The 23,712-nt window shown below is 52.7% G+C and overlaps 2 protein-coding genes across 5 annotated transcripts; one reads left to right on the forward strand and one right to left on the reverse strand.

Annotated features, from left to right (window-relative positions):
- The first annotated feature begins 1,476 nt into the window (after positions 1–1,476).
- Positions 1,477–6,248, forward strand: Cd37 (CD37 molecule). Of its 3 annotated transcripts, none has more exons than XM_048369097.1 (8): positions 1,477–1,673; positions 1,796–1,868; positions 2,962–3,086; positions 3,196–3,270; positions 3,635–3,739; positions 4,237–4,467; positions 4,705–4,788; positions 5,865–6,248. In XM_048369097.1, the coding sequence occupies exons 1-8, from the start codon at positions 1,605–1,607 to the stop codon at positions 5,940–5,942; spliced, it is 840 nt and encodes a 279-aa protein (XP_048225054.1). In that variant the 5' UTR covers positions 1,477–1,604; the 3' UTR covers positions 5,943–6,248. The 3 variants fall into 3 exon arrangements, with proteins under 3 accessions (XP_048225054.1, XP_048225055.1, XP_048225056.1); XM_048369098.1 differs by lacking the exon at positions 5,865–6,248 and adding an exon at positions 4,982–5,365; XM_048369099.1 differs by lacking the exon at positions 1,477–1,673 and having other exon boundaries at positions 2,985–3,086.
- Tead2 (TEA domain transcription factor 2) lies at positions 6,235–22,787 on the reverse strand. Of its 2 annotated transcripts, XM_048369095.1 has the most exons (13): positions 22,713–22,786; positions 20,738–20,975; positions 20,292–20,356; positions 19,705–19,767; positions 18,436–18,447; positions 18,121–18,228; positions 17,972–18,030; positions 16,101–16,165; positions 15,076–15,218; positions 10,428–10,601; positions 8,931–9,101; positions 7,382–7,534; positions 6,235–6,940 (listed from the first exon to the last, which is right to left on the reverse strand). In XM_048369095.1, exons 2-13 carry the CDS (start codon positions 20,967–20,969, stop codon positions 6,827–6,829), a joined length of 1,359 nt encoding a protein of 452 aa, XP_048225052.1. In that variant the 5' UTR covers positions 20,970–20,975; positions 22,713–22,786; the 3' UTR covers positions 6,235–6,826. The 2 variants fall into 2 exon arrangements, with proteins under 2 accessions (XP_048225052.1, XP_048225053.1); XM_048369096.1 differs by lacking the exon at positions 18,436–18,447 and having other exon boundaries at positions 22,713–22,787.
- Positions 22,788–23,712: the final 925 nt, after the last annotated feature.

Consider the following 23,712-nt stretch of genomic DNA (forward strand, 5'->3'; position numbering starts at 1 on the left):
CAGCTGATTGGTGTTTTGAAGACAGATCTAGAAAAAGTTGATCTCTCAGAAGACAAGGAACCTCCTTCCCAGAGTTGGGGTAGATAATTTAGTGGAGTGAACCCCCTGATGTTGGGGATTCATGTTGGACTTGTAAGAGTGAGTTGCCTCAGGGAAGACTGAGCAGCAATCAAGGTCTGCTCTCCTCCGGCCCCTCTGCAGGGGCAGGAAGTCCTGCCTGATGCTTTGCTTCTGTGCACTGCTGGGTGTGCTGGCACTGCCTGGGCCACCCTCCCCCTGCCAGGGGCCTTCCCATCTGGGCCTGAAGTACTTTCACTTCCTGGAGGTGCCCAGCCCCTGCTCCCCCAATCATGGGAGCATGCTGGTCTAGAACCGGATGCAGATTCCCCTAGAGAGGGGCAAAGGTGATGAGGGGATGAACACAAGAAAGGGATCCAGAGAAAAGGGGCTACGCCGGGTGCCGGTGGCTCATGCCTGGAATCCCAGCTATTCAGGAGGCTGAGATCTGAGGATCTCAGTTTGAAGCCAGCACAGGCAGAAAAGTCCCTGTGAGGCTCTTATTTCCAATAAACTACTTGAAAAACAGAAGTAGGATTGTGGCTCAACATGATAGAGCACTAGCCATTAGAATAAGAGCTCAGGGACAGCACCCAGGCCCTGAGTTCAAGCCCTACAACCAACAATAACAACAAAAAGAAAAGAAAAAGAAAAAGAGCTGGTAATATGGCCTAGTGGGAGAGTGCTTGCCCTCGCATACACGAAGCCCTGGGTTTGATTCCTCAGCACCACATACATAGAAAAAGCCAGAAGTGGCGCTGTGGCTCAAGTGGCAGAGTGCTAGCCTTGAGCAAAAAAAAGAAGTGAGGGACAGTGTTCAGGCTCTGAGTCTAAGCCCCGGGACTGGCAAAAAAAGAAAAGAAGGAAGGAAGGAAGGAAGGAAGGAAGGAAGGAAGGAAGGGGGTCTAGGATACAGAGGTGGGGGGGGAAGAGACCCAGAGGGAGAGGTGACAGATAGAGAGGGGACAGATACCCAGGTAGAGAGGTTCAAAGACAAAAGGCAGGGATGGAGGGGGATAGAGAGAGAGGACAGAGATGGGGAGAGCCAGAGACCCAGGGTAGGCCAAGGAGAGATCAGGATGCAGAGATAGCAGAGCTTAGCAGGCCATGAGGTCAGAGTGTCTGTGAGGTAGGCCGCTGTCCAGGGACAGTCTTGGGGTCTTGGTGCCCAGAGGGGGCCCAGGAGATCAGGGCACCTTGTGTATCCCCTCCCCCTGCCCAGACAGAGCCATGGAGACCAAAGAGGGTCTGCCCACTGTGTCCTTCGTGCCCACCAATCCTAAGGCCCCTCAGGTACTGGTGTGTGTGTCCTAATGGGGTAGGTGAGGAAGATAGGGACAGAGTTGAGTCACCTCATGAAGAGAGGGGGGAGGGGCCTCACAACTAGGACTTCCTCTTTCTCTGTGTTCTTCCTTTCAATCTCCCCTCAGCCTCTCTCGTTCTCTCACTCTCTCTTGCTGTATCTCACTGTCTCTCTCAGCGTCTGTAGTTGCACCTGTCTCTCTCGTTGCCAACACTTCTTCTGTTGCTCCCCCTTCTAGGTGAAGATGGCGGCCCAGGAGAGCTGTCTGAGCCTCATCAAGTACTTCCTGTTCGTGTTCAACCTCTTCTTCTTCGTGAGTTACCCAGCACGGGTCCCCAGCCCTCCTTCTGCAGCCCGTGGGCCTCAGCATACCACTCCCCAGCTCTTTGCTCCCTGCCATATTGTTGTCTTCCCCCTTCCCCCCGCTCCCCCCAGGTCCTAGGCAGCTTGATTTTCTGCTTCGGCATTTGGATACTCATCGACAAGACCAGCTTCGTGTCCTTTGTGGGTGAGGGAGACTGGGAAAATGGGGGAGGAGGGCTTCCTGGAGCAGACCTGGGCCCAACTTCCTGCCAAGTGATCCCTTGTCTTAGGGAGGCCTACAGCCCTAAGTCCCCAGGCAGGTCTCAGGGTCTGATCCTCTACTCCCCACACAGGTCACAGGCTCACATCCTTTATTTCCCTCTGTGGCTGGATCTTTTGAAACCTTTTTTTCTTCCTCTGGCCAATAAGGGTTGTTGGTACTAATAATGCTAATAATCACAGCAATGACAATGCTAGTCATTTTGTTTTTCTAGAACTTTCAGTGTCAGATCTTGGGCCCATCTTGCTGATCAGAGCCTACCACAACCTTCCTTCCTCCCTCCTCCCCCACCCTTTCTTGATGGTACTAGGGGCTGGGCACAGGGCCTTTCACAAATGCTAGTAAGTGCTCTGCCACTGAAGCCATACACCCCCAGTTCAAACTTTCCTCTTGAGATTCAGAGAGGGGAAGTCCCTTGGTGGGTGTCACACAGCAAGGAAGGAGAACAACAGAAATATTAATAGCAATAAGGAAAACAATAATGGGTGGATTGAACCCATACTCTCATGTGTCCCTCAAAACAATTCTAGGGCCATCCACATGGTGCCACCTGTAATCCTAACTACTTCAAAGGTGGCAGCAAGAAGACTATGGTTGAAAAGGCCATTTCTGGCAAAAGACCATCTCAAAAATGAAAATGGAAAACAAAGGGCAAGGGAGTGGCTCTAATGGTGGAACATTTGCCTAGCATTTGTGCAAGGTCTGCTGTGAATCCCACTTACTGCGGGGGGCAGGGAGGGGGGACCAAAAACCCAGGGCCAGGTAAAAGGGCACAAACATGTAGACCCAGCTACCCCACAGAACAAGTGACAGTCAAAAAGGGAGAGCTAAAGAGTTGTAGAAGAAAAGCTCAGACTTAGAATGGAACAAGGACAGAGTCCCGGAGAGTAGCAGGCAGATACAGAGAAAGGAACATCAAGAGCCCAGAGAGCCTCTACTAGGGGGGCTGCCTGGGTGAGACTCTGTCTAGACCTATGCCCACCAATCCATCCTCTCTGCCTCTTACCCTACCCCCCAGGTCTGTCCTTTGCACCCCTGCAGATCTGGTCCAAGATCCTGGCTGTCTCAGGAATCCTCACCATGGGCCTGGCCCTCCTGGGTTGTGTGGGGGCCCTCAAGGAGCTCCGCTGCCTTCTGGGCCTGGTGAGTGCCAGCCCCTTTCCATAGCTAAGACCACTCCTCCACACCTTAAAAAAAAAAAAAGAGGGTGCCAGGAGAGGTCTGTCTGACCTCTAGCCGCTCTGATCTTCAGTATTTTGGGGTGCTGCTGCTCCTGTTTGCCACGCAGATCACTTTGGGGATCCTCATCTCTACTCAGCGGATTCGGGTGAGTTGGTCAAAGCTAACATTCAACTTTGGGCTCCTAGGGGTGGGATGTGGGTATGGGAAGAGGTAAGGAGAGACACTGAAACAAAGGCAGGTAGATGATGACTGACACAGATAAGGATGATGGAAAATTTGAGGGTCTGTCTATAAAGGGAGAGGGAGATAGAAACAGAAGGTCCCAAAGGACCCTAGAATAGCACAGATATCCGGAGGAACTGACAGAGCCGGTTATTCTGGAGGAAGCAGAGGTCCAGGCAAGGATGGGCTCAGGGACCCTTTTGGTTGAACCCCCTGTGAGAGCCAGGGCAGGGGAGTGAAGGGGGTGGGGGGAGGCACACAGCTCAGCCTCACCCTTGGCCTCTCAGCTGGAGCGAAGAGTTCAGGAGCTGGTACTGGAGACCATCCAAAATTACCGCATGGACCAAGAGGCGACAGCGGCTGAGGAGAGCTGGGACTATGCACAGTTTCAGGTGTGTGAGCCCCCCACACCCCATCCTGCTGTACCCCCTCCAACTCTGGAACTTTGATGTGATTCTGTCCAATTGTACTCCCAGCTTCTAGCTGCAACACAACTCTATTAATTCATCCCTTTCATGCCCAGCTCGCCCTGTATGCAGATGACCAGTCCCAACGTTGCCCAGTGCCCCCAATTTTCCACGCCCTGGCTGGGACCTTTGCCTTGAGATCCTGCCCCTGCTCCAGTCCCAATAAGTTACTGTGACTCTAGATTGGAGATACAAGGCCCCGCAGTCTGGGGGCATCGCACAGCCCTCTCCCAGCGCCAGGTCACCCCAATGTCTCTTTCCTAGAATGTCCCCTGGGCCTTAGCCTCACCCCACTTTCCAAGGCCTCCCCACCCATGGCTCAGCCCCATCCTGACCTCGCACCCATCACCTTGTCCCCTGGACCCCAATATCATCCCGCCATCACTCCAGGTCTGGTACCCGCCTTCCCATCTCCCCCTCAGCTGCGCTGCTGCGGCTGGCACGCCCCCCAGGACTGGTTCGGAGTGCTGAGAAGCAACGAGACTGAGGCACCTCGCGTGCCCTGCTCCTGCTACAACTCCTCGTCCACCAACGGCTCCACCATCTCCCACAAGGTCTTCTTCTCCCAGCTCGGCCTGCTGGGCCGGCGGGCTCGGCCCCAGCCCAGCTCGGACCTCTGCGTGGTCCCGGCAAATGAGTACATCTACGGCGAGGTGAGCCCGACGGAGGGGCGTGACCTCGGGTTGCCCGGTGGGCGTGGTTTATGGGAGGGGCGGGGCCTGAGCACAGGCTTCGGGTAGGGCAGAGTTTGCGAGAGTTGAAGGATGCTCACAACTAAGTAGACTAGAGCGCGGAATCCCGGTAGTTGCGGAAAAGCAGAGAGGGCTAGGCTGGGCTTGAAGGCGAGTTCCAGAAAGAACGCTGCCTTTAATCTTCCCACACGCCCGCAGGGCTGCGCTCGGAGCCTCCAGAAGTGGCTGCATAACAACCTCATCTCCATAGTGGGCATCTGTCTGGGCGTCGGTCTACTCGAGGTGACTTAACCCCGCCCGCACTCATGATTGGCTTGTCCGTGCGCGGCCCCGCCTCCACCCGACGCATGCGTAACTGTGACACGCCCCCTTCCGGTCCTGGGTGGGCGGGGCAGAGACTTTAAGAGGCCTGATTGGAGGCAGGCGAGGAAAGCCTCCGGGTTGTTGGCTGGAATATCCTCCCCCTTCCCCGCAGGTGAGTGTGATGGTGCTGAGCCTGTAGCTACAGTGCAAACTGCTTCGCTGGGAACAGGGACCCCAAGTGGCCCGCGCCCACAGTTCGAGCCCCGTGCCTGGCCTGAGTGCTGATAGCGGTGGCGGGCGCGGTGGCATTCACAGCAACAGCAGCGGGCGTAGCAGCATCTCGTGGGGTGGCCGGGGCATGGCGGGTACCTGCCCAAGCTGGGGTGACAGGGCCCCACAGGGCAGACTATCCATGACCCTTGGGCCCTGGCCAATTTGGGATCAGGACGAGGAGCAGCCAGAGACCCAGAGCACGGGGGCAGAGATGGAGGTGGAGGCAGAAGGGGAAACAGATGAGCCTCCAGAATAAACTGCCCTGGGCTTGCTTCCGACCTTGCTCCTTCGCAGATTCTACCCCATCTCTCCTCCCCACCATGGATTGCAATTGGGTTTTCCCCACCCACGGTTCCTTTCGCTGCCATCATCAGTCTCTGCCAATCAGCCTGCCAACAAGCGCCAGCTCTGCAGCCCTACCCATTTCCTCTATCCCCTGAGGAGTTAAGAGGTGTTTTATTTTTTAAACTCTGGCCCTCAACCCCAGAGTTTATCTTTTGGTGCTGGTACTGGGCTTGAACTCAGGTCCTGGGTGGTGTCCATTAGCCTTTTCATTGGAGACTAGTACTCCACCACTTGCTGGTTAATTGGAGATAAGGGTCCCGTGGACTTTTCTGCCCAGGCTGGCTTTGAACCCTGATCCTCACATGCTTAGGCTCTTGAGTAACTAGTTTTAGCCACTGGCACCTGGCCAACTTCCCTCCTCTCCCAAGATTTTTCTTTGCCGGGGATTCTTACCACCACCCTGTCCCCATCTCTGACCGCGTCTTCTTTCTCCCTAGCTCGGCTTCATGACCCTCTCCATATTCCTGTGCAGAAACCTGGACCACGTCTATGACCGGCTCACTCGTTATCGCTAGGCCCTACCCTGCCCCCACCGGTTGCCCAGGGCTCCTCCCTTGGGTCTGTACATGTTTGTTTCACACCTCCCCCCCCCCTCCATCATCTTAGGCAGCAAGTACTCAGCCTCTTCATTCCCTGGGGACCCAGGGTTGGCCTACAGATTTGCGATCACCTCCCCCTTGGGACCTGGGGCTTCCTTCCACCAGCTAGTTCCTACCCCCACAAAAACCTCTCTTCTTTCTTTGCCTCTTCTGTGGGTCTACCACCTCCCAAGATTATTCTTCGACCAAACCTCAAATAAATCCCCTGTGTTTTGGTAAAAATAGCTTTATCTGCTGTCAGAAAACAAGTCCACATGCTTGGGGAAAGGAAAGGGTCTAGCCTTCCCCTTAAAGGGTGACATCAGAAATTCTCACCCCATTTGCTCACTGAGATAAAAGTCCTGACCCCAACACCCACATATAAATATCTTGTTATATTAAAAAAAATATTTCCTGCACAGAAGGGGTTAATCTTCCAATTTGTGACATGACAGATCACAGAAAGAGGGTGATGGGAAGGCAAGATATGTGGGGAGGAGAGAAGCTGGAAAACAGATAGGAGCACACCAATGTGTAACTAGCCCCCCCAAAAGCAAGTTCTAGAAGAGGAGGGAATGGGCTCTTTCTAAGGCTCCTCCAGTCCCCGGTCCCCAATGCTTTGGAGTGATCTGTCCTCCCACACACCTCCTGGGAGGTCTCAATATTGGGGTCTATCTTCCAGCCAAGCCCACCCAGCGAGGGTCCCTTCTAAGAGGGGACAGTTCCAGCTGCTCAGGCACCTGAGGTCAGCCCCTTCCCCAAATAAGAAGCATGGGGAGGGCTGAAGAGTCCATGCTGGCAGGTCTTCTGGGGTTCTCTCTTCAGTCCCTGACTAGGCGGTAAATGTGGTGCTGGGCCCCATGCTCACTGGTGGACACCTCGAAGACATAGGCAGTGCAGAGTAGCAGCTCCTCCGTGTCCCTGTTTGTCACCACCTGGCAGGAGAAGGGACATATGCTTAGAAGGGAGGACAAGACCACTCTGTCTCCCCAGACTATTAGGGGGACCCCCAACAGACTTCTTTTCCAACCCCCTAGAAAATTGAAGTGTACCATGCTTCTCTAACTAAAAAGATGTCTGTTCACCAGGCAAGGGGGGTGGGAGGCTAACATCGGATGGGGTATTGTGGCTCAGAATCAGTGGGTTCTCCACCATGTCACAAGTAGAGGAGGTACCCTCATTTCAGGGGCCCTGAAACAGCACAGCTCCCATAGTTAAAGGGACTCCCGATAGCCTGCCACCCCAACTAGGCTATCCCTGGGAACTTGAGGGTCCACCTGGGGGTACTCAGCTTCCTAGGTGAAGAAGGGGCCATGCCCTGGGGACTTCCTGAATGGCAGGACCCTGCTTTGGACTGGCCCAGCCCCGGGCATCACCTGGAGGATGGTGAAGTTCTCCAGGACGCTGTTCATCATGTATCGCTCTGGCAGCTGCCGCAACTTGTGCAGAAAATTCACCAAGTACTCACACATGGGTGAGCGTAGCAGGCGGTACACAAACCGCCCGTCCACCAGCTGGGCCCGCTCTGTCTGAAAACGGGACAGGTTGTGGGGAGGAGAACGACTGAGAGACACATGTCACCTCAAGAACAGAGCTCCCTGTGTCACACACACACTCATTGGCCATTCCACCTCCCCATCCCCCCCAGCCTCCAACCTCAGTGACCAGGGACAGGATTTGACTCAGTACCTGAGTCTGCATCCCACAAACCTCCCCAATCCCTCAAAGTGATGGCTCCGACCAGTGCAGTTAACACATGCCTAGAATTCCAGCTACTCTGGAGGCAGAGATCTAGAGGATTGTGGTTTGAGGCTTTTAAAAAGTTAAGCAAGGTCCCAGGACTGGCAAAAAAAAAAGACTATAAGATTGGGGCTGGGGATATGGCCTAGTGGCAAGAGTGCTTGCCTTGTATACATGAGGCCCTGGGTTCGATTCCCCAGCACCACATATACAGGAAATGGCCAGAAGGGGCGCTGTGGCTCAAGTGGCAGAGTGCTAGCCCTGAGCAAGAAGAAGCCAGGAACAGTGCTCAGGCCCTGAGTCCAAGCCCCAGGACTGGCCAAAAAAAAAAAAAAAAAAAAATTTAAGCAAGGACCAACTCTGCCCCGCCCCCCCCATCTCCATTAATAAGCATGGTGATTGGTGATACATGCTAGCTATGCTGGTCTGAGGCTGGTCCAAGGTAAAAATTTAAGACTTAAAAAAAAAAAAAGAACAAAAGCAAAAGGAACGTGGGGGCCAGGCACTGGTGGCTCACTGATGTAATCTTAGCTACTCAGGAGGCTGAGATCTGAGAATCAAAGTTCAAAGCCAACCCAAGCAGGAAAGCCCAGGAGACTCTCATCTCTACTAAATTACAAAAACAAACAAAACCCTCAAGTGGTAGCCTTGAGCAAAATGAAACCCAGGGATACTGCCCTGGCCCTGAGTTTAAGCCCCTGTCCTGGCACAAACAAAACAAAACAACAACAACAAAAAAAACGAAAAGAAAAGAAAGAGGGACTTGGGAGATAGAGCACTGTTTACGTAAAAGAGCGCAAGTACATGGCCCTGAATTCAAATCTCAATCCTGCCCCCCAAAAAGTGAAGGTTTTCTTTCAAACTTTCCAAAGTCCCCTCAGGGACATCTCTAAGCTGTATCTGAGACACACCCCAGGTCCCCAGAAACCCCAAGTGGGACTTCTGATCTTTCTTGCCTTACAGACTCCTCCTTTTGCATCGTAACAACTGAATCTGTGCATTCTCTGAATGACCTCTGTGACCTTGCTCTTCATATGAGACCCAAGCCCTGCCTGTCACATGGTCCTCAGAGAGGCTGGCTACACCCCTAAGTGCTCGCCCATCATTACTCCTAATCCATGCGGTGCCTGTAAAGGAGAGGCATCTGGACACCCTCTCACCCTGTGCCCAGCGCTTCAGCCTCACCTCCACCTTCTCCACCACCTGCTTGCCGAAGGAGCAGACCTTGGAGGAGCAGGTGAGGGTCATGTGCTCCAGGCTCTCATACTGGCTGCTTACGCCGTAGAAGCTGCTACCACTGCCGCCACCACTGCTGGCCGCAGCCTCCTCACCACTCGGGCCCCAGTTCAGGTCCGCCTGGGAGATGGAGGGAGAGAGGTACAGGTGAGTCAGAGAGTCTGATGTCTCCTTTGTGCCTAACCATTGCCTACCCTTCTTTCTCAGCTCCTAAAATCACCATCTCTTGCCGGGTACAGTGGCACCCACCGACAATCCCAGAACTTGGGAGGTAGAGAAGCAAGAGGCTTCAGAGATCAGCCTGGGCTATACAGAGAGAGCCTGTCTCGATCAATAAAAATAAAAGGGGGCAGAGGATTGAGGATGTAATTCAGATGGTAGGGTGGCTTGCCTAACAAGGCCTTGGATTCAATCTCCAGTACAAAAAAAAAAAAAGAGGTCAAGGCCTTTCCTGCCCCCTGAACTCCCCCAGACCCCAGAAGCTGGATAGCAGATCTGGGGAGCTGATGGTATAGGAAGCCCTAAGAATGACCAAGATCTCAGCAGCATAGTGACCAGAGCCACTTCAGGCCTCCACTTCATGCTCCAGAAAGCTTTATTTATCTCATTTACTTATTTATATGTTGCATCAAAAAATTCTTTTTGCAGTGGTCTAACACCCTAGTTACAGGAGTCAGCCAACATTTACTGAGCCCTTGTGAGGAGGATCATCATTACAGAGAAAGCCAAACCAAATGGACCTCAGAAAAAAAACTAAGATGGGAGTATGGTTCATTCAAGCAGTAGAACACTTACCTTAGTTCAATTCTCAGTACAAAAAAAAAAAAAAGGGCTGGGAATATGGCTTAGTGGCAGAGTGCTTGTCTCGCATGCACAAAACCTGGGGTTTGATTCCTTAGCACCACATAAACACAAAAGGCCAGAAGCGGTGCTGTGGCTCAAGTGGTAGAGTGCTAGCCTTGAACAAAAAGAAGCTCAGGGACAGAGCCCAGGCCCTGAGTTCAAGACTCAGGACTGGCCAAAAAAAAAAAAAAAAAAAAAGTCCAAAGTATATGGAGTCATCATCACCCAATACATATGACTATCCATAGGGCTACTGGCTGAAGTCTCTGATATAAAACATAATAGTAAGCGGGAAACTGGTGCATCATGCCTGTGATACTAATTACCCAGGTGGCTGAGATCTGAGGATCATGGTTCAAACCCAGCTTAGGTAGGAAAGTCCATGAGACTTATCCTAGTTAGCTAGAAAAAGCTGTAAATGGAGTTGTGGCTCAAGTGGTATAAGCAAAAAAGCTCAGGGACAGTGCTCAGGTCCTGAGTTCAAGCCCCAGTACTAGCTACCAAAAAGAAAAAGAGCAGCTGATGCTAGGGGTCTATAACACCCAGCCCCAAGACCCAGTCCCACACAGCAGGCCAGATTTCTGCCTGGCTGCCAGAACTTACCCAAAACTTGACCAGGAAAAAGGCCTGGGGAGGACCACGGTCGTACAGCTCCCGCAGCCCGCCTTTTTTCTCAGGGAATTTGTCATAGATCTGCCGGACATCCACACTCTCCAGGGGCGGCGCTCCAGGGCTAGGACAGTGCTGGCTGATGTGAACGAACAGGTGCCTCTGGTACTGAGGAGGACCAACAGTGGAGGTGAGTGGGCCTCTTATCACTTCAAGAGGCCCCATCCCACGTGGCCACCAGCCCCCCAGCTCCAGGGAGCGAGTCCAGGTGGCCACCAGGGCTGAACAAGACTGCAAGCAGTCCCACTGCCTTGGTCATTGACTTTCTGCGCATCCCTCCTTTCTCTCTTCCCACGAGTGCAGCCTCAGTCTCCACCTCAACCTCGGTCACCCTTGTCCTTAGCTTCCAACCTTTCTTCTCCAATTCAATCCACCCACAGCTGGACCTGGCCATGGCCCTTTCCTGCTCCCCAATCCCCTAGGACAAAGCTATACACCCTCAAGCTTGCTCATAAACATTGGATGGAGATGGACAGATAGATATATGCATGGGAATCTACCTGACTCACATCCAAAACTCCCTCTGTCCTGTGTCATATCTCCTTTTTTTTCCTTTAGTCTTTTCTTTAATGGTTTTCTGATACAGGGTCTCACTATGTAGCTCAAGCTAGCCTTGAACTCCTGATCCTCCTGCCTCAAACCTCCCAAGTGCTGGGATTACATGTATACATTCTTCACACCCAGCCTTTCATGACTTTTTTATTTTTTGGCTGGTTCTGGAGCCTGAACTCAGGGCATGGGTACTGTTCCCAAGTCTCTTTGTGTTCAAGGCCAGTACTCTATCGCTTGAGCCACAGCACCACTTTTGACTTTTTTTGAATGGTTTACTGGAGATAAGAGTCTTATGGAAGGGGTGGGAATATGGCTTAGTGGTAGAGTATTTGCCTAACATGCAGGAAGCCTTGGGTTCCATTCCTCAGTACTACATAGAAAAAGCCAGAAGTGGCACTGTGGCTCAAGTGGCAGAGTGCTACCCTTGAGCAAAAGAAGCCAGGGGTAGTGCCCAGGCCCTGAGTTCCAGCCCCAGGACTGGCAAAAAATAAAAAGAGAGGGGCTGGGGATATGGCCTAGTGGCAAGAGAGCTTGCCTCGTATACTTGAGGCCCTGGGTTCAATTCCCCAGCACCACATATACAGAAAACGGCCAGAAGGGGCGCTGTGGCTCAAGTGGCAGGGTGCTAGCCTTGAGCAAAAGGAAGCCAGGGACAGTGCCCAGGCCCTGAGTCCAAGGCCCAGGACTGGCCAAAAAATAAATAAATAAATAAATAAATAAAATAAAAAATAAAAAGGGAGAGTCTCACAGTGTTTTCTGCCTAGGCTGGCTTTGAACTGCAATCCTCAGATCTCAGGCTCCTGAGTAGCTAAGATTACAAGTGTGAGCCACTAGTGTCACTCAGCTATTTTGACTATCTTAACATCCTGAAAGTCTTTCCCATCTTCTCCTCCAGTACAAATCATCTTGTCATTTTTGAAGGCCCAAATTTGTCCAAATCTGCTTCTCCCTGAGAATGTCCCTTGATGACAACTGGACAGGGTCCCCTACCCCTATCTCCACAATGTATGGGTTCTTCCAGAATCAGCAACTAGCACCTCTCTGCAGCTTCTCTAATTCTTACCATGTTCTATTATTTCTTTCCTAAAAATTCCATGCTCTGCCCATCTCTATAGCTGGTACATCAGTTTGCAACTCTGTGACCTTCAAAGCCCAATTCAAAACTGGGCATTTCAATGTCGTATTTGCTAACAATTCAGGGAGGATACAGTGCTCTCAATATCCACAAGAACTTGAGCTCTCTTTATCCTAGCACAACTCATTATTCAACAAACAGGCATGGAGAAAAGAGACCCACTGTGTGCAGCAGGACCAGTCTGGGTTCTGGAGCTACAAGACAAAGTCCCTGACCACATGGAGTTCAGTCTACTGGCACAGAAAGAAGACTTAAATCACCCTATGGATAATATAAATTTTATGAATAATCTGTTCTATGGGAAAATAAAAAAATAAAAAGCCTGGTATAGTAACATACACTTGTAATCCTAGTACTCTGGAGGTAGAAGCAGAAAACCAAGAGTTCAAGGCCATCACCCAGGAGCAGAGTGATTTATGATACAAAATCCGGAGGCAAAAGCAGACCAAGAATAATGACTAGACAGTGCAGATCTTCGTAGACAACTGACCAGACTTTCACTTTTGCCACAGTGAGATGAAAGGTCTTAAACGAATCCAACAGGAGTTTTACCAGACTGCCATTTGCAATGATTGGTAATTTGGAGTTAATATGGCATGGCAGAAATCACTGGACTGCATTTCCCATGATCCTTTGTGGTTAGGTATAGCTACATGATGGAATCCTAGCCAATGAGATGTGAGCAGACCCAGGCATGGCTGACCCAATTAAAACCTACATAATCTTGCCTCTCTCCTTTCCTCCATCTGCTGGCCAGATGCTGAGAATCCAGCAGCAAAGAGGCCCTAGAAAATGGCAGAATCACAAAACTAAAGAGATCCTGATCCCAGAACCATGATCTACAAAGCTTCTGTAATAGCTAGGCCTTATGGCTCACACCTGTAATCCAAAATATTTGAGGAGGTATAAAGGTTACCAGTAAAAATAAAATGAAATAATTAAATTAAAAAGCTGGAGCAGAGTGCTGATAGCTCACACCCGCAATCCTATTCAGGAGGCTGAGATCTGAGGATCAAGGTTCAAAGCTAGCTCTGGGCATGCAAACTGTGTGTGTGTGTGTGTGTGTGTGTGTGTGTGTGTCCTGGGGCTTGTATTCAGGTGCAAACTGTGTGTGTGTGTGTTGTGTGTGTGTGTCAGTCCTGGGGCTTGGACTCAGGGCCTGAGCACTGTCCCAGGCTTCTTTTTGCTCAAGGCTAGCACTCTGCCCCTTGAGCCACAGGGCCCCTTCTGGCCTTTTCTATATATGTGGTGCTGAGGAATCGAACCCAGGGCTTCATGTATATGAGGCAAACACTCTTGCCACTAGGCCATATTCCCAGACCCTCTTGAGGTTCTATCTCCAATTAATCACCAAAAAGCCAGAAGAGGGGCTGGGGATATGGCCTAGTGGCAAGAGTGCCTGCCTCAGATACATGAGGCCCTGGGTTCGATTCCCCAGCACCACATATACAGAAAACGGCCAGAAGCGGTGCTGTGGCTCAAATGGCAGAGTGCTAGCCTTGAGCAAAGAGAAGCCAGGGACAGTGCTCAGGCCCTGAGTCCAAGGCCCAGGACTGGCCAAAAAAAAAAAAAAGCCAGAAGATTCAGTGTCACTCAGTGGTAGAGTACCAGCCTTGAGTGAAAAAGCCAAGATGAGGGCACAAGACCTAAAGCTGAGTGTGGTACAATCCAGCTACATGGAAAGGAGGCACAAACTGGAATGGCAGTCCAGGCTGGCCTGTTCATAAATATGAGGCCATGGGGCTGGGAATATGGCCTAGTGATAAAGTGCTCGCCTCATATACATGAAGCCCTGGGTTCAATTCCCCAGCACCATATATATAGAAAATGGCCAGAAGTGGCGCTGTGGCCCAAGTGACAGAGTGCTAGCCTTGAGCAAGAAGAAGCCAGGGACAGTGCTCAGGCCCTGAGTCTAAGGCGCAGGACTGGCCAAAAAAAAAAAATGAGGCCATGGTTTAAAAAATATATGATTATATTTTGAATAAACATTTTTTTAAATGGGGCTGAGGATGTGGCTCAAGTAGTAGAACACCTGCCTAGCAAGTGCAGGTCTGAGTTTAGCCCCTAGTACTGTATAAAAAAACAACAACAACAAAAAAAAAAAAAACAGGAATGAGAAACTTCTCTGCTGTTCAACATTCCCTAAGAGTTGGGAGTTATTTCTTTCAATAGTCAGCCCAGGGCTGGGGATATAGCCTAGTGGCAAGAGTGCCTGCCTCAGATACACGAGGCCCTAGGTTCGATTCCCCAGCACCACATATACAGAAAACGGCCAGAAGCGGCGCTGTGGCTCAAGTGGCAGAGTGCTAGCCTTGAGCGGGAAGAAGCCAGGGACAGTGCTCAGGCCCTGAGTCCAAGGCCCAGGACTGGCCAAAAAAAAAAAAAGAAAGAAAAAAAATAGTCAGCCCACCTGCCTCGCTCTCTATTTTTTTCCATCCTAGCCCAGAAATAAGATTTGCTTTTCTAGGTTCCTAGGATCACAAAGCCAACTAGGAATTTCAACATGTCTGACAATGAATGATGATGTCTTGGGGAGTGTCTCTAACCTTCCCCACTCACAACCTTCCAGTTCCTTAATGCTAGGGACTCAAAGTGTGGCCCCTGGACCAGCTTCATCAACATCACTTTGGAGACTGCTACAGATGCAGTTTCTGAAGCCTTCATCATTCAGTGCATCAGCAATTCTGCAGGTGAGGTCCTGCAGACTGTGTGAAAAAAGCCCTTTGACCCTTGACCTCTTCCCTGACCTCTGACCCCCATACCAGAGTCCTAATCACTTACCAGGTCTCACCTTATTTACATTCTAACAGGTGGGGCTACTGCTCCACACCTCCTCTCTCTTCTCCCTCTACACCTGCTAAAAACACCCAGGAATTGTCCTCAAATAAAACTCACAGAGTCAACTGCATCCGGGGGTTCCACAAAAGCAGAGAATTCCACCAGCCGCAATCGGGCAGTGCCCAGAGACCGAGCCTGCCAGGCTGGCGGTGATGGGGCAGGTGGGGGCAGGGGGGAGAGGGCTTGGGGGGGCTCGTACCCTAAAAGAAAAAAAGAGAGAAGGAACCATAAAGACTAGTAACATGCATTGACTAAATCAGGCACTGGTTCTCTCTTGCCTGCCTCCACTTAGAAGCTGAAAAAGCTAAATACTCACTTTCCCAGCCTCCCATGCAGCTAGAGGTGGCCATGTGACACAGTCCTGGCCAATGAGACGTTAGGGGAAATCTGCTGGGGGGCTTCTGGGAAGGACTTTCTTCCTGAATGAAAGAGACAGAACTTTGGAAGGAGAAAGGCTTTTGTCCCTGGCCAAGTCCTGCTTGGGTTGTGATGCTTGGTGCCACAGCAGCTGTCTTGGCACCATAAGAGAGAGGCCAAGGGAAGTATAGCAAACATTGGTGCTTCATATTGCTGAGCTGGTGAGCCAGCACAAGAGCAGCCCACCTCGTTTTTTGTGTTATATGGAATCATTAAAGCTTTTACTATTTAAGACACTGTTAGAGACTACTTATAACCAAGGGTTGGCATAGATTTCTGGAAGCCATTTTGGCTCTGCTGATATCTTCTCTCCCTCCCTTCCCCCTACCCCCCCATTGCTACAACCACTCAATTAGCCTCCTCTTTGGGGGTTCTGTCACGTGTAGCTAAGAGAATCTGGACCAACTCACTCTACTTCCTGGATGTCTCCTGAGCTAGAAGCTGATGACAGAACACAAACCCAGGGTATGTGACTGCTGCAGAAACCATGCTATATAAATTCTGACATTCACTTTTCCACGCACGCATGCACGCACACACGCACTCATGCATTCACACACCCTCCCTCAGAATGAATGCCTCCCGCGATGAGGGACAGAGTTAGGGAAGGCAATCCGGGTGAACAAGAGAGGGGAAGACAAGAAAGGTAGGGAGCAGGCTCTTACCTGGAAGATCAGTAGATGGGGGCGTCAGTGACAGGGAGAATGCTGTCTGTGAGAATGGCTTCACGCTGTGGGAAGAGATCAGAGGGAATGGTATGGGAGGGTCAGAGGTCAAGGGCCAAAAGGCCAAGATCAGAAAGACAAACTCCAGGGGCCTTCTGACCCTTACTCCCAGGGCCTCTAGCCCTTGTCATCCCGACTCTGAAGTCTAAACTGTAATATTCTGCTCACTGATGGAATGGCCTGTCCTTGGAGAGACAGAGGCACCACAGTGAATCCACGACCAGCTAACGTTGGTGAGAATCCATATCAAGCCTGGCCCATGCCTAATCTTCTAGAAGCCACACAGGGACAATAGTAATTTTTCAAAACCTGCCTAAAAGTCACACAGTTGGGGTACAGTGGGACTAGGATTCGAACCTAAGTCAGTCCCAACCATGCCTTGCATGGCAGCATTGTGGTGCCTCTCACAGAAGGGCAGAAAGTAAACAAAGCTACATCATGGAAGGCTAAGATCTGGAGAATGGTGGTCTCAGGCCAGTGTTGGCAGAAAAGTCCAGAAGACTCTTGTCTGCAGGGAGAGAAAGCTGGATGTGGGGGTCACAAATCTGTGACCCCAGACACAATGGGAAGGCTGTGTCCTAGAGCAGGAAACAAGACCCTCTTCTAAAACTAACCAGTGAAAATCAAGGCCAGAGGCATGGTTCAGGCCAAAGGAACTTCCTGTTTGCAGGACCTGCCCATCATCACTGTTCACTGTCCACATGTGGCTACTCCACGTCAGTGAGACTAGGATGCTTGTGGATCTGAAATTAACCTGTTATTTCCCCCCCTTTTTTTTTGGTCAGGTAATACCTTTGCCACTCCTGCTTCACCATCCTGCGTGACCAATGCTTGCTTAGTCTATGGACACTGGTCCCCAGGCTGGCTCCACTGGGGTCAGATTAATTGGGTTCACTAACTCCAATCTGGGCTGAAAACTCTACTTCCCATGAGCCTCTGGCTGTAGGCTGGAAACACATCCTGTCACTCTCAGATCTCAGTAGAGTGAAAAGCCAGTCTTCCCACGAGCCTCTGAGGCTCTTCTCTTCTCTCTCAGGAGAACTTGGACCTATAGCTGCTCTCCCATAATCCTCTAGGCCTGAGCATCCTCTAGGCCTGCCCACTGGGGGAGGCCATGACTCCCCTGAACATCCTCCAGGTCCTGCCTACTCCCCAAGTCTGAAATAGACTTTCATTCACACACATGCTTGGTTCTGGGGCTGCACATCTCCTGATGACCCTACCAGCTGGGGCCACCAGCCAGACCCCAACCAAGCTCTGACCTGACCTCCCCACTTCTTCCCAGCCTGATAGCTTCTAACCCATCATGCCTCCTCCTTATTCTTGTGTCCCCGTGCCCTCCTGGCTACCCCAGCTCAGACCTAGTCCCCAGCACTTACTATAGGTCAGATGCTCCCTTTAATCCTGGTAACTCATGTGTAAACTCATCTACTCCAACCACAAGCCCCCAGTTCAGAGGTAAGGGAACTGGGGTCATCTCACTCAAAGTCCAACCCAGTAAAGGGCAGGGCTCAGCCTCAAACAGTCTGGCTCCTTGCTGGATGCTGATGGCTCACACCTGTCATTTTAGCTACTCAGGAGGCTGAGATCTGAGAATCGTAGTTCAAAACCAGCCTGGGCAGCAAAGTACAGAAGTGGAGCTGTGGCTCAAAGCAGTAGAGCGCTAGCCTTAAGCAAATAAGAATTCAGGAATAGCAGCCAGGCCCTGAGTTCAAGCCCCACTATAGGCTCCAGAATCTATGCCAAATAAACTAGAAAGTGGGGTGGAAAATGTATAAGATACAAGGGAGGGTCAGGACACAAGTACTCACTCTGGAACATTCCAGGGTGGTCCAGAACTCCCTGACCAAAACTGGAAAAGCTCAGTGGCCTAGAGAGGAGGCAAAGAAGGGGGGTCAGTTTGGCTCCTCTTGGTCCCATTAGCCAGCCCCCCCCCCCATTAATCCCTGACCCAGGTGACCTGGGGGCCAGTGGGACCCAGTTTGGCCTGCAGGGAAGGTGCTGAGATGAGCTGTGCAGAGGACATCGTAGCCATGGTCTGGAAAGCCTTGTCCTTACAAACCTGGTCCTGGGGGAAAGGGTAGAGTCCGTGTGGAAGGGGAGTCCCAGCCAACGGAGCAGGGGTGGGGGGAGGATGGGGGCTGGCAGACTTGGGGGTTCAAGGCAAAGGGTTGAGGACTATCTCTAACTCCTTCTTTCTGCCTCTGCTGCTCTTAAGGGGTAGGGCAGGAGTACAAGGGGCAGCATGGGTGGGAGGATAAGCATGGGGACTTACCACATTCAGGGCCTGCCCGAGGAGGAAAGAAAACATGACTTAGGAGGGGAAGCCTGGGCTCCCCACCTCCCTGACCTACCGGCCCACCCACCCTGACACCCTGAGCTCAGGGAGGGAGAGAAAGACCCCTGGGAAGCAGGAAGCTGAGGGAGTCGGTCCTAAAGGGGAAACAGGGTTGCCAAGCCCAGAATAAGACAGTGATGAGCCTTTGTAGGTCAGGAAGGAACCGGAAGTCAAAGTTTCCGGATACCCAGGCAACAGGAAATGATCATTTCAGACCTCAAGGGAATAGGAGCTCTGTGTTTTCCTAATCAGGACAGAACAGAGAAAGGTAGAGGAAAAGGCCAGAAGTGAAGGTTCCAGTCCAAAGAGAGAAAGAAGGAAAAGCTCTGATGTCCAAAAACAAAACAAAACAGGAAGTGAGTGTCTTCCAGTCCAAAAGAAGAAACAGAGAAGATGTCATACCCAGAGAGGCTAGGGATTGAGTGTCCCAGGGCAAGAGGGAGCAGGAAATAAAGATGATGAAGAATCTGGGTGTGAAAATCTCCAACGGGAAAGGAACCTTTCTGGACTCCAAAAGAGGAGGCAGAGAAAGAAGAGGAAGGAGAGGAGATGAAGGTGGTGCTCAAAGCTCCTGAAGGAAAAGAAAGGAGACTACCAGGAAAGCACAGGAACAAGGGGGAGGGATGGGGTGACCACTCTAGCCAAGAGAGAGAGGCCTGACAGCCCGCCCCACCCCACCCTCCACCTGGCCCAGTTGCTACCCTCCCAGACCTTGGCTTTTGCCTACGCTCCAGTCTCCACCACCTCTCCTCAAGTCTGTCCCCCTCTCTCAGGGTCTCTGTCTGCATGCACCTCTCTGTCTTCTCTGTTTTTCTCTCTGAGTCTCTCCTGTTCCTGTCCCCTCTCTGAGTCTCTGTCCCTCTCTCCCTCAGTCTATAGGTCCCTGTTGCCTCTCTCTCTCTCTCTCTGGATCCCCGACTCCTCTCTCTAGGTCCTCATCCACCTTCCCCTGGGTTTCAGTCTTCTCTCCCTAGATCTGTCTGTCTTCTCTGTCTGCCTCTCTCTCTCTCTCTGGGTTCCTGTCCACCACTCTCTGGATCCCTGTCTTCCTATCTCTCTGGATCTCTCTGTCTCTCTCTCTGTTCCTGTCCCCCTCCCTCTGGGCCTCTGTCTCTTCTCTCTAGGTCCCGTCCTTCTCCCTTTGGGTATCTGTCCCTCTCTCTGGGTATCCCTCCCCTCCCTCTAGGGGTGTGCCTTGGTCCTTACCTTCAGCTTAGACTGGATCTCCCTTGACTTCCTTCGAGCCAAAACCTGAATGTGGCTGGAGACCTGTGGGGACGAATGGAGAAGTGACTAAGGCCAGAGTAACTGATGGTCACTGCCTCACCTCCTCCCTCCCCGCCCCATGCCCGCCGGCTGCTAGAACCAAACCAAACCATGGCACACAGCCCAGGCAGGAAGGTGGTGCTGGCAGTGAGTGAGCACAGCTCTGCCCACAAAGGATGCACCTCATCTTTCCAGACCCAGGGTCTGCCCCCGCCCCACCCACCCTGGACCCCAGATAGGATCTGGCCATGTAGCTCAAGGTGGCCTTGAATTCTCAATCTCCCTGCCTCAGCCTCCCCAATGTTAGGACTACAGGTGTACACCACCATGCCTGGCTCTCTTTGACTCTTTTGGTCTCCATCTGACTCAGCTTCTGACATAACCACCACAGAAACAATCTTTAATTAGGCAATTAGACCAGACTATCAGACATGCCAAGGAGATAGGCAAAAACACAAGAACCCAACCCATATAATGATTGCCCTAATGAGCCAAGCCTGCCCCACCACGGAAGTCAATCCCGAGACCTGTTTACGGGTCCGAGTTTTTCCTGTTCTCAGCTTGATGTAACGGGCAATCAGTTCATTCCGACCTGGGGAATCAAAAATGGAAGAGAGTTAGACTATCAGTAGGACGTCCCAGGTGAAAGAACACCAGGGAAGATGACAAGAGCAATGGTTCCCCAAAGGGCTGAAGCAAACTGGGTTTTGGGGTTTCTTTGGTTCATGGTGGGCAAGTAGAAGAATAGGACAAATTGCCTGGGAGCCAGTCCCAGTTGAACTAGGTGGTAGAGAAAAATCATTTAGCTTCCCTGTGACTCAGTTTCATCTTAGGAACAATTGGTGGCACGATCCCCTATCCCAGAGTTACTGAGATAATATGGTGCATGCTCACATCCACAGCGCTTAGAGTGCCATCCATAACTGTGATTATTCCTCAGTGGGGGTCTGGACAAAAGATGGGGTGCACTCACCGTACATCTTGCCTTCATCAGACAGGATGATTTTCCGGCGGCCACAGGGAGGGTAAATGGCCAGGGCCTCCTGGAAGCTTTGCTCAATGTCTGGGCTCCAGACACCTTCAGCATCTGGGCCCCCATCTCCCCCAGCCCCCTCGCTGCCGCCGGTGCCCGACTCACTGCCTTCCTCGCTGCCTGTCCAGCCGCTGCCATCATCCAGGGGGCCCCCAGCCCGGGGTTCCCCCATCTGGGCCTGGAGGGACACACAGAGCTCAGCAGAGGGACTCAAAGCTACAAGGGCTAGGACAGATCCTGACCCGAGGGAGGAAGCTGGCCATGGACCCTCTTGTCTGAGGGAGGAAGCTGGGTCCTGGACTTCTGAGGGAGGAGGACTAAGGCCTGAATTCCTAGGCCTAAAGAAAAAGTGAGCTGGATTTCTGGGGGGCTGTTTTCCCCTAAGTTTGCAGAGGAACTTGGGTAGAGTTGAAGTTACTTGAGCACCCCAGAGTAAGGCCTAGGGCCAATAAGGGCTGAACATATGGGTATGGGTTAGTGGTTTTAAAGAAGACCAGACTTGGGTGACTTGCAGGGATGGCGAATGGAACCTTCCAGTCCCACTCCAAGAACAGGTGCTCGGCTGGGAGCAGCAGCTGCTAGGAAAAGGGGCAGGAGCCCAAGACAGGCTGGCCACCAACCAGAGGGAGAGGAGGACACAGAGATGGGGGTGGGGGACAGAGACCCAGAGAGAGGGGACAGAGACTCAGAAGAGGGACCCAGAGAGAAGGGGACACAGAGACTCAGAGAGAGGGGACAGAGACCCAGAGAGAGGGGACAGAGACCCAGAAGAGGGACCCAGAAACCCAGAGAGAGGGGGACACAGAGATCCAGAGAGAAGAGGACAGAGACCAAGAGAGAAGGCAGAAGAGACACAGAGGGTGGGGGCGGGGGCCACAAGCACAGACTCAGGGTTGAAACTGAGGCGGGAGACCCGAAAGGAGCCGCAGGGCCACAGGCTGGGGGCAGGGGACACCCCGGGAACCACGGGCCGAGGGGACAGGGGCTCCCTACCATCTGGAGGGCCAGAACAAAGGGCCCAGGCGTCCCCTCCCCCAGTTTCCCACAACCCCCACCGGGGGCGGGGCTGGGGGCGGGCGCCTCTCCTCGGGCCGGCCCTGCCTTCCCCCCTCCCTCCTCTCCCCCCCCCCCCCCCCCCTGCGCGGCGGGCGCAGCTCCAGCCCCAGTTCCCGGTGACTTCCCGGAGGAGGCCGGGAACGGGGAAAACTTTTTCCGCCACGGTGCGATCCCGCCTCCGCGGAGGGTCCAGGTCTTCCCCGGCTTTTCCCAGGGCCGCAGAGGGCAGGACCCCTCCCCACTCCTCCCTCCCTCGGGCCCCGCACCCCGGGGTGCAAGCAGACAAAGAAAGACCCCAGGCCTGGGGGCCCCCAGGGGCGAGCTGCCTATCCAGGACCCCCGTAGGCCCAAAGCCCAGCCCAGCCCCCCCCCCAGTGTGGCCAGACAAAGGCACGGGGGAGCCAGCTAGGAAAGGTACCCCCTGATTTCCCGCCCCACGACCCTAACCTCAGAAAAGCCAAGCGTAAACCCAGGACCACCCACAAACCCAGCCCGTGGACCCCCTGCGGCCACCCCTCCCGGGGGGAGGGGGAGGTTCCCGTCTAGCGAAGGGGATCGGATCCCCCCCCCAATCACACACGCACCCCCGGACCCGGCCGCTGCCCGCGCGCTCCATCCAGCACCCCAACTCTGAGAAAGTTCCCCAACTCCACGCCTGGGCTCGGGACACCCGCCTCCCCCCCCAAAAAAAAACCTCAAGCAAACAGGAGAGCGGCGAGCAATTCCGACACGGTCTCCCCTGCTCCCCCCCCACCACACACACCAAAAACCAAACCCGCAGGCCTCACCTCATCACGCAACTTCCCACCCCAACTCACCCCCCCCCCAAAGCGGGGTCCCGCCGCGGGCGCCGTCCTACCTCCCGGCCTGGGGCTGGGCAGCCGCGGGCGGGCGGGGCGCAGCCCGGACAAAGTTGCCGGGAGCTTTGTTTGGGAAAAGTGGGAGGGACCCCAGGGGGGCGGGGGGCGGGTCCGGCGGCCGGCCGCGGGAAAGGGATCCCGGGCAGACGCCCCCGGCAGGACTTTTGCCTACCAACGGGCGAAGACTTTCTGGGGACTGCGAGAGAAAAGGGGGCTTGGAGGCCTAGATCCCTAAGAAAAGGGAATTAGGGGTTCTGACTCTGGCACTGGACTCCTGAGTCTGAAGGAGGAGGGCTGGGCCCGGATACCTCGGTCTGAGAGAGAGGAGGCTGGGGTCTGGAGCCCTGGGTCTGAGGGAGGAGGGCTGGGCTTGAACTACTCTAATATGTGGGTTGAGACTCTGGAAATGACAGGAAGGAATAACAAAAGAATCACAACTGTTACCTCCAAGAATATATTTTGGATTGGGATACTGGCATAGACTCCCACCGGTTGCTGTCACAACATAACTTTTCGGTCACATAGCAGAGTTGAGTCATGGAATTCCAGTCGTGTAATTCCAGGACTGTGGAGAGGGAGGCAGGAAGATCTCTAATTGGAGGCCAGTGTGGGGCTTGTGTTAAAAAAATAAATAAGACATGGGCAAAAATCTCCCGAGTTTATGAAAGTCCTGCATTCGCATGCATAGTGGACAGTATCCTGGGAGGGGGAGGAAACTTGGTGCAAGAGGGAAGAGATTGGTATCCCCAGTCCTGCCTGGAGCCAGGGGTTAGTAATGCAAGCCTGTGGCCCTGGCCTCAGCCTCGAGAGGCTGAGGCAGGAGGATCGGGAGTTCTAGGCTGGGCTCTGTTAGAGAGACGCGTTGGCAATAATAGTAACGATGACGGTGACGATGATGGCTGTGTCTTGAAACTGAAGAGAAGGAATGACAAGGGGACTCCCAGAGTCCTGAGGGAGAAAGAAAGCTGGACTTTGCGTTTCTTGGAAAATGGAATTATA

This window comes from Perognathus longimembris, chromosome 20, assembly GCF_023159225.1.
Source record: "Perognathus longimembris pacificus isolate PPM17 chromosome 20, ASM2315922v1, whole genome shotgun sequence".
Classification (NCBI taxonomy): Eukaryota; Metazoa; Chordata; class Mammalia; order Rodentia; family Heteromyidae; genus Perognathus; species Perognathus longimembris.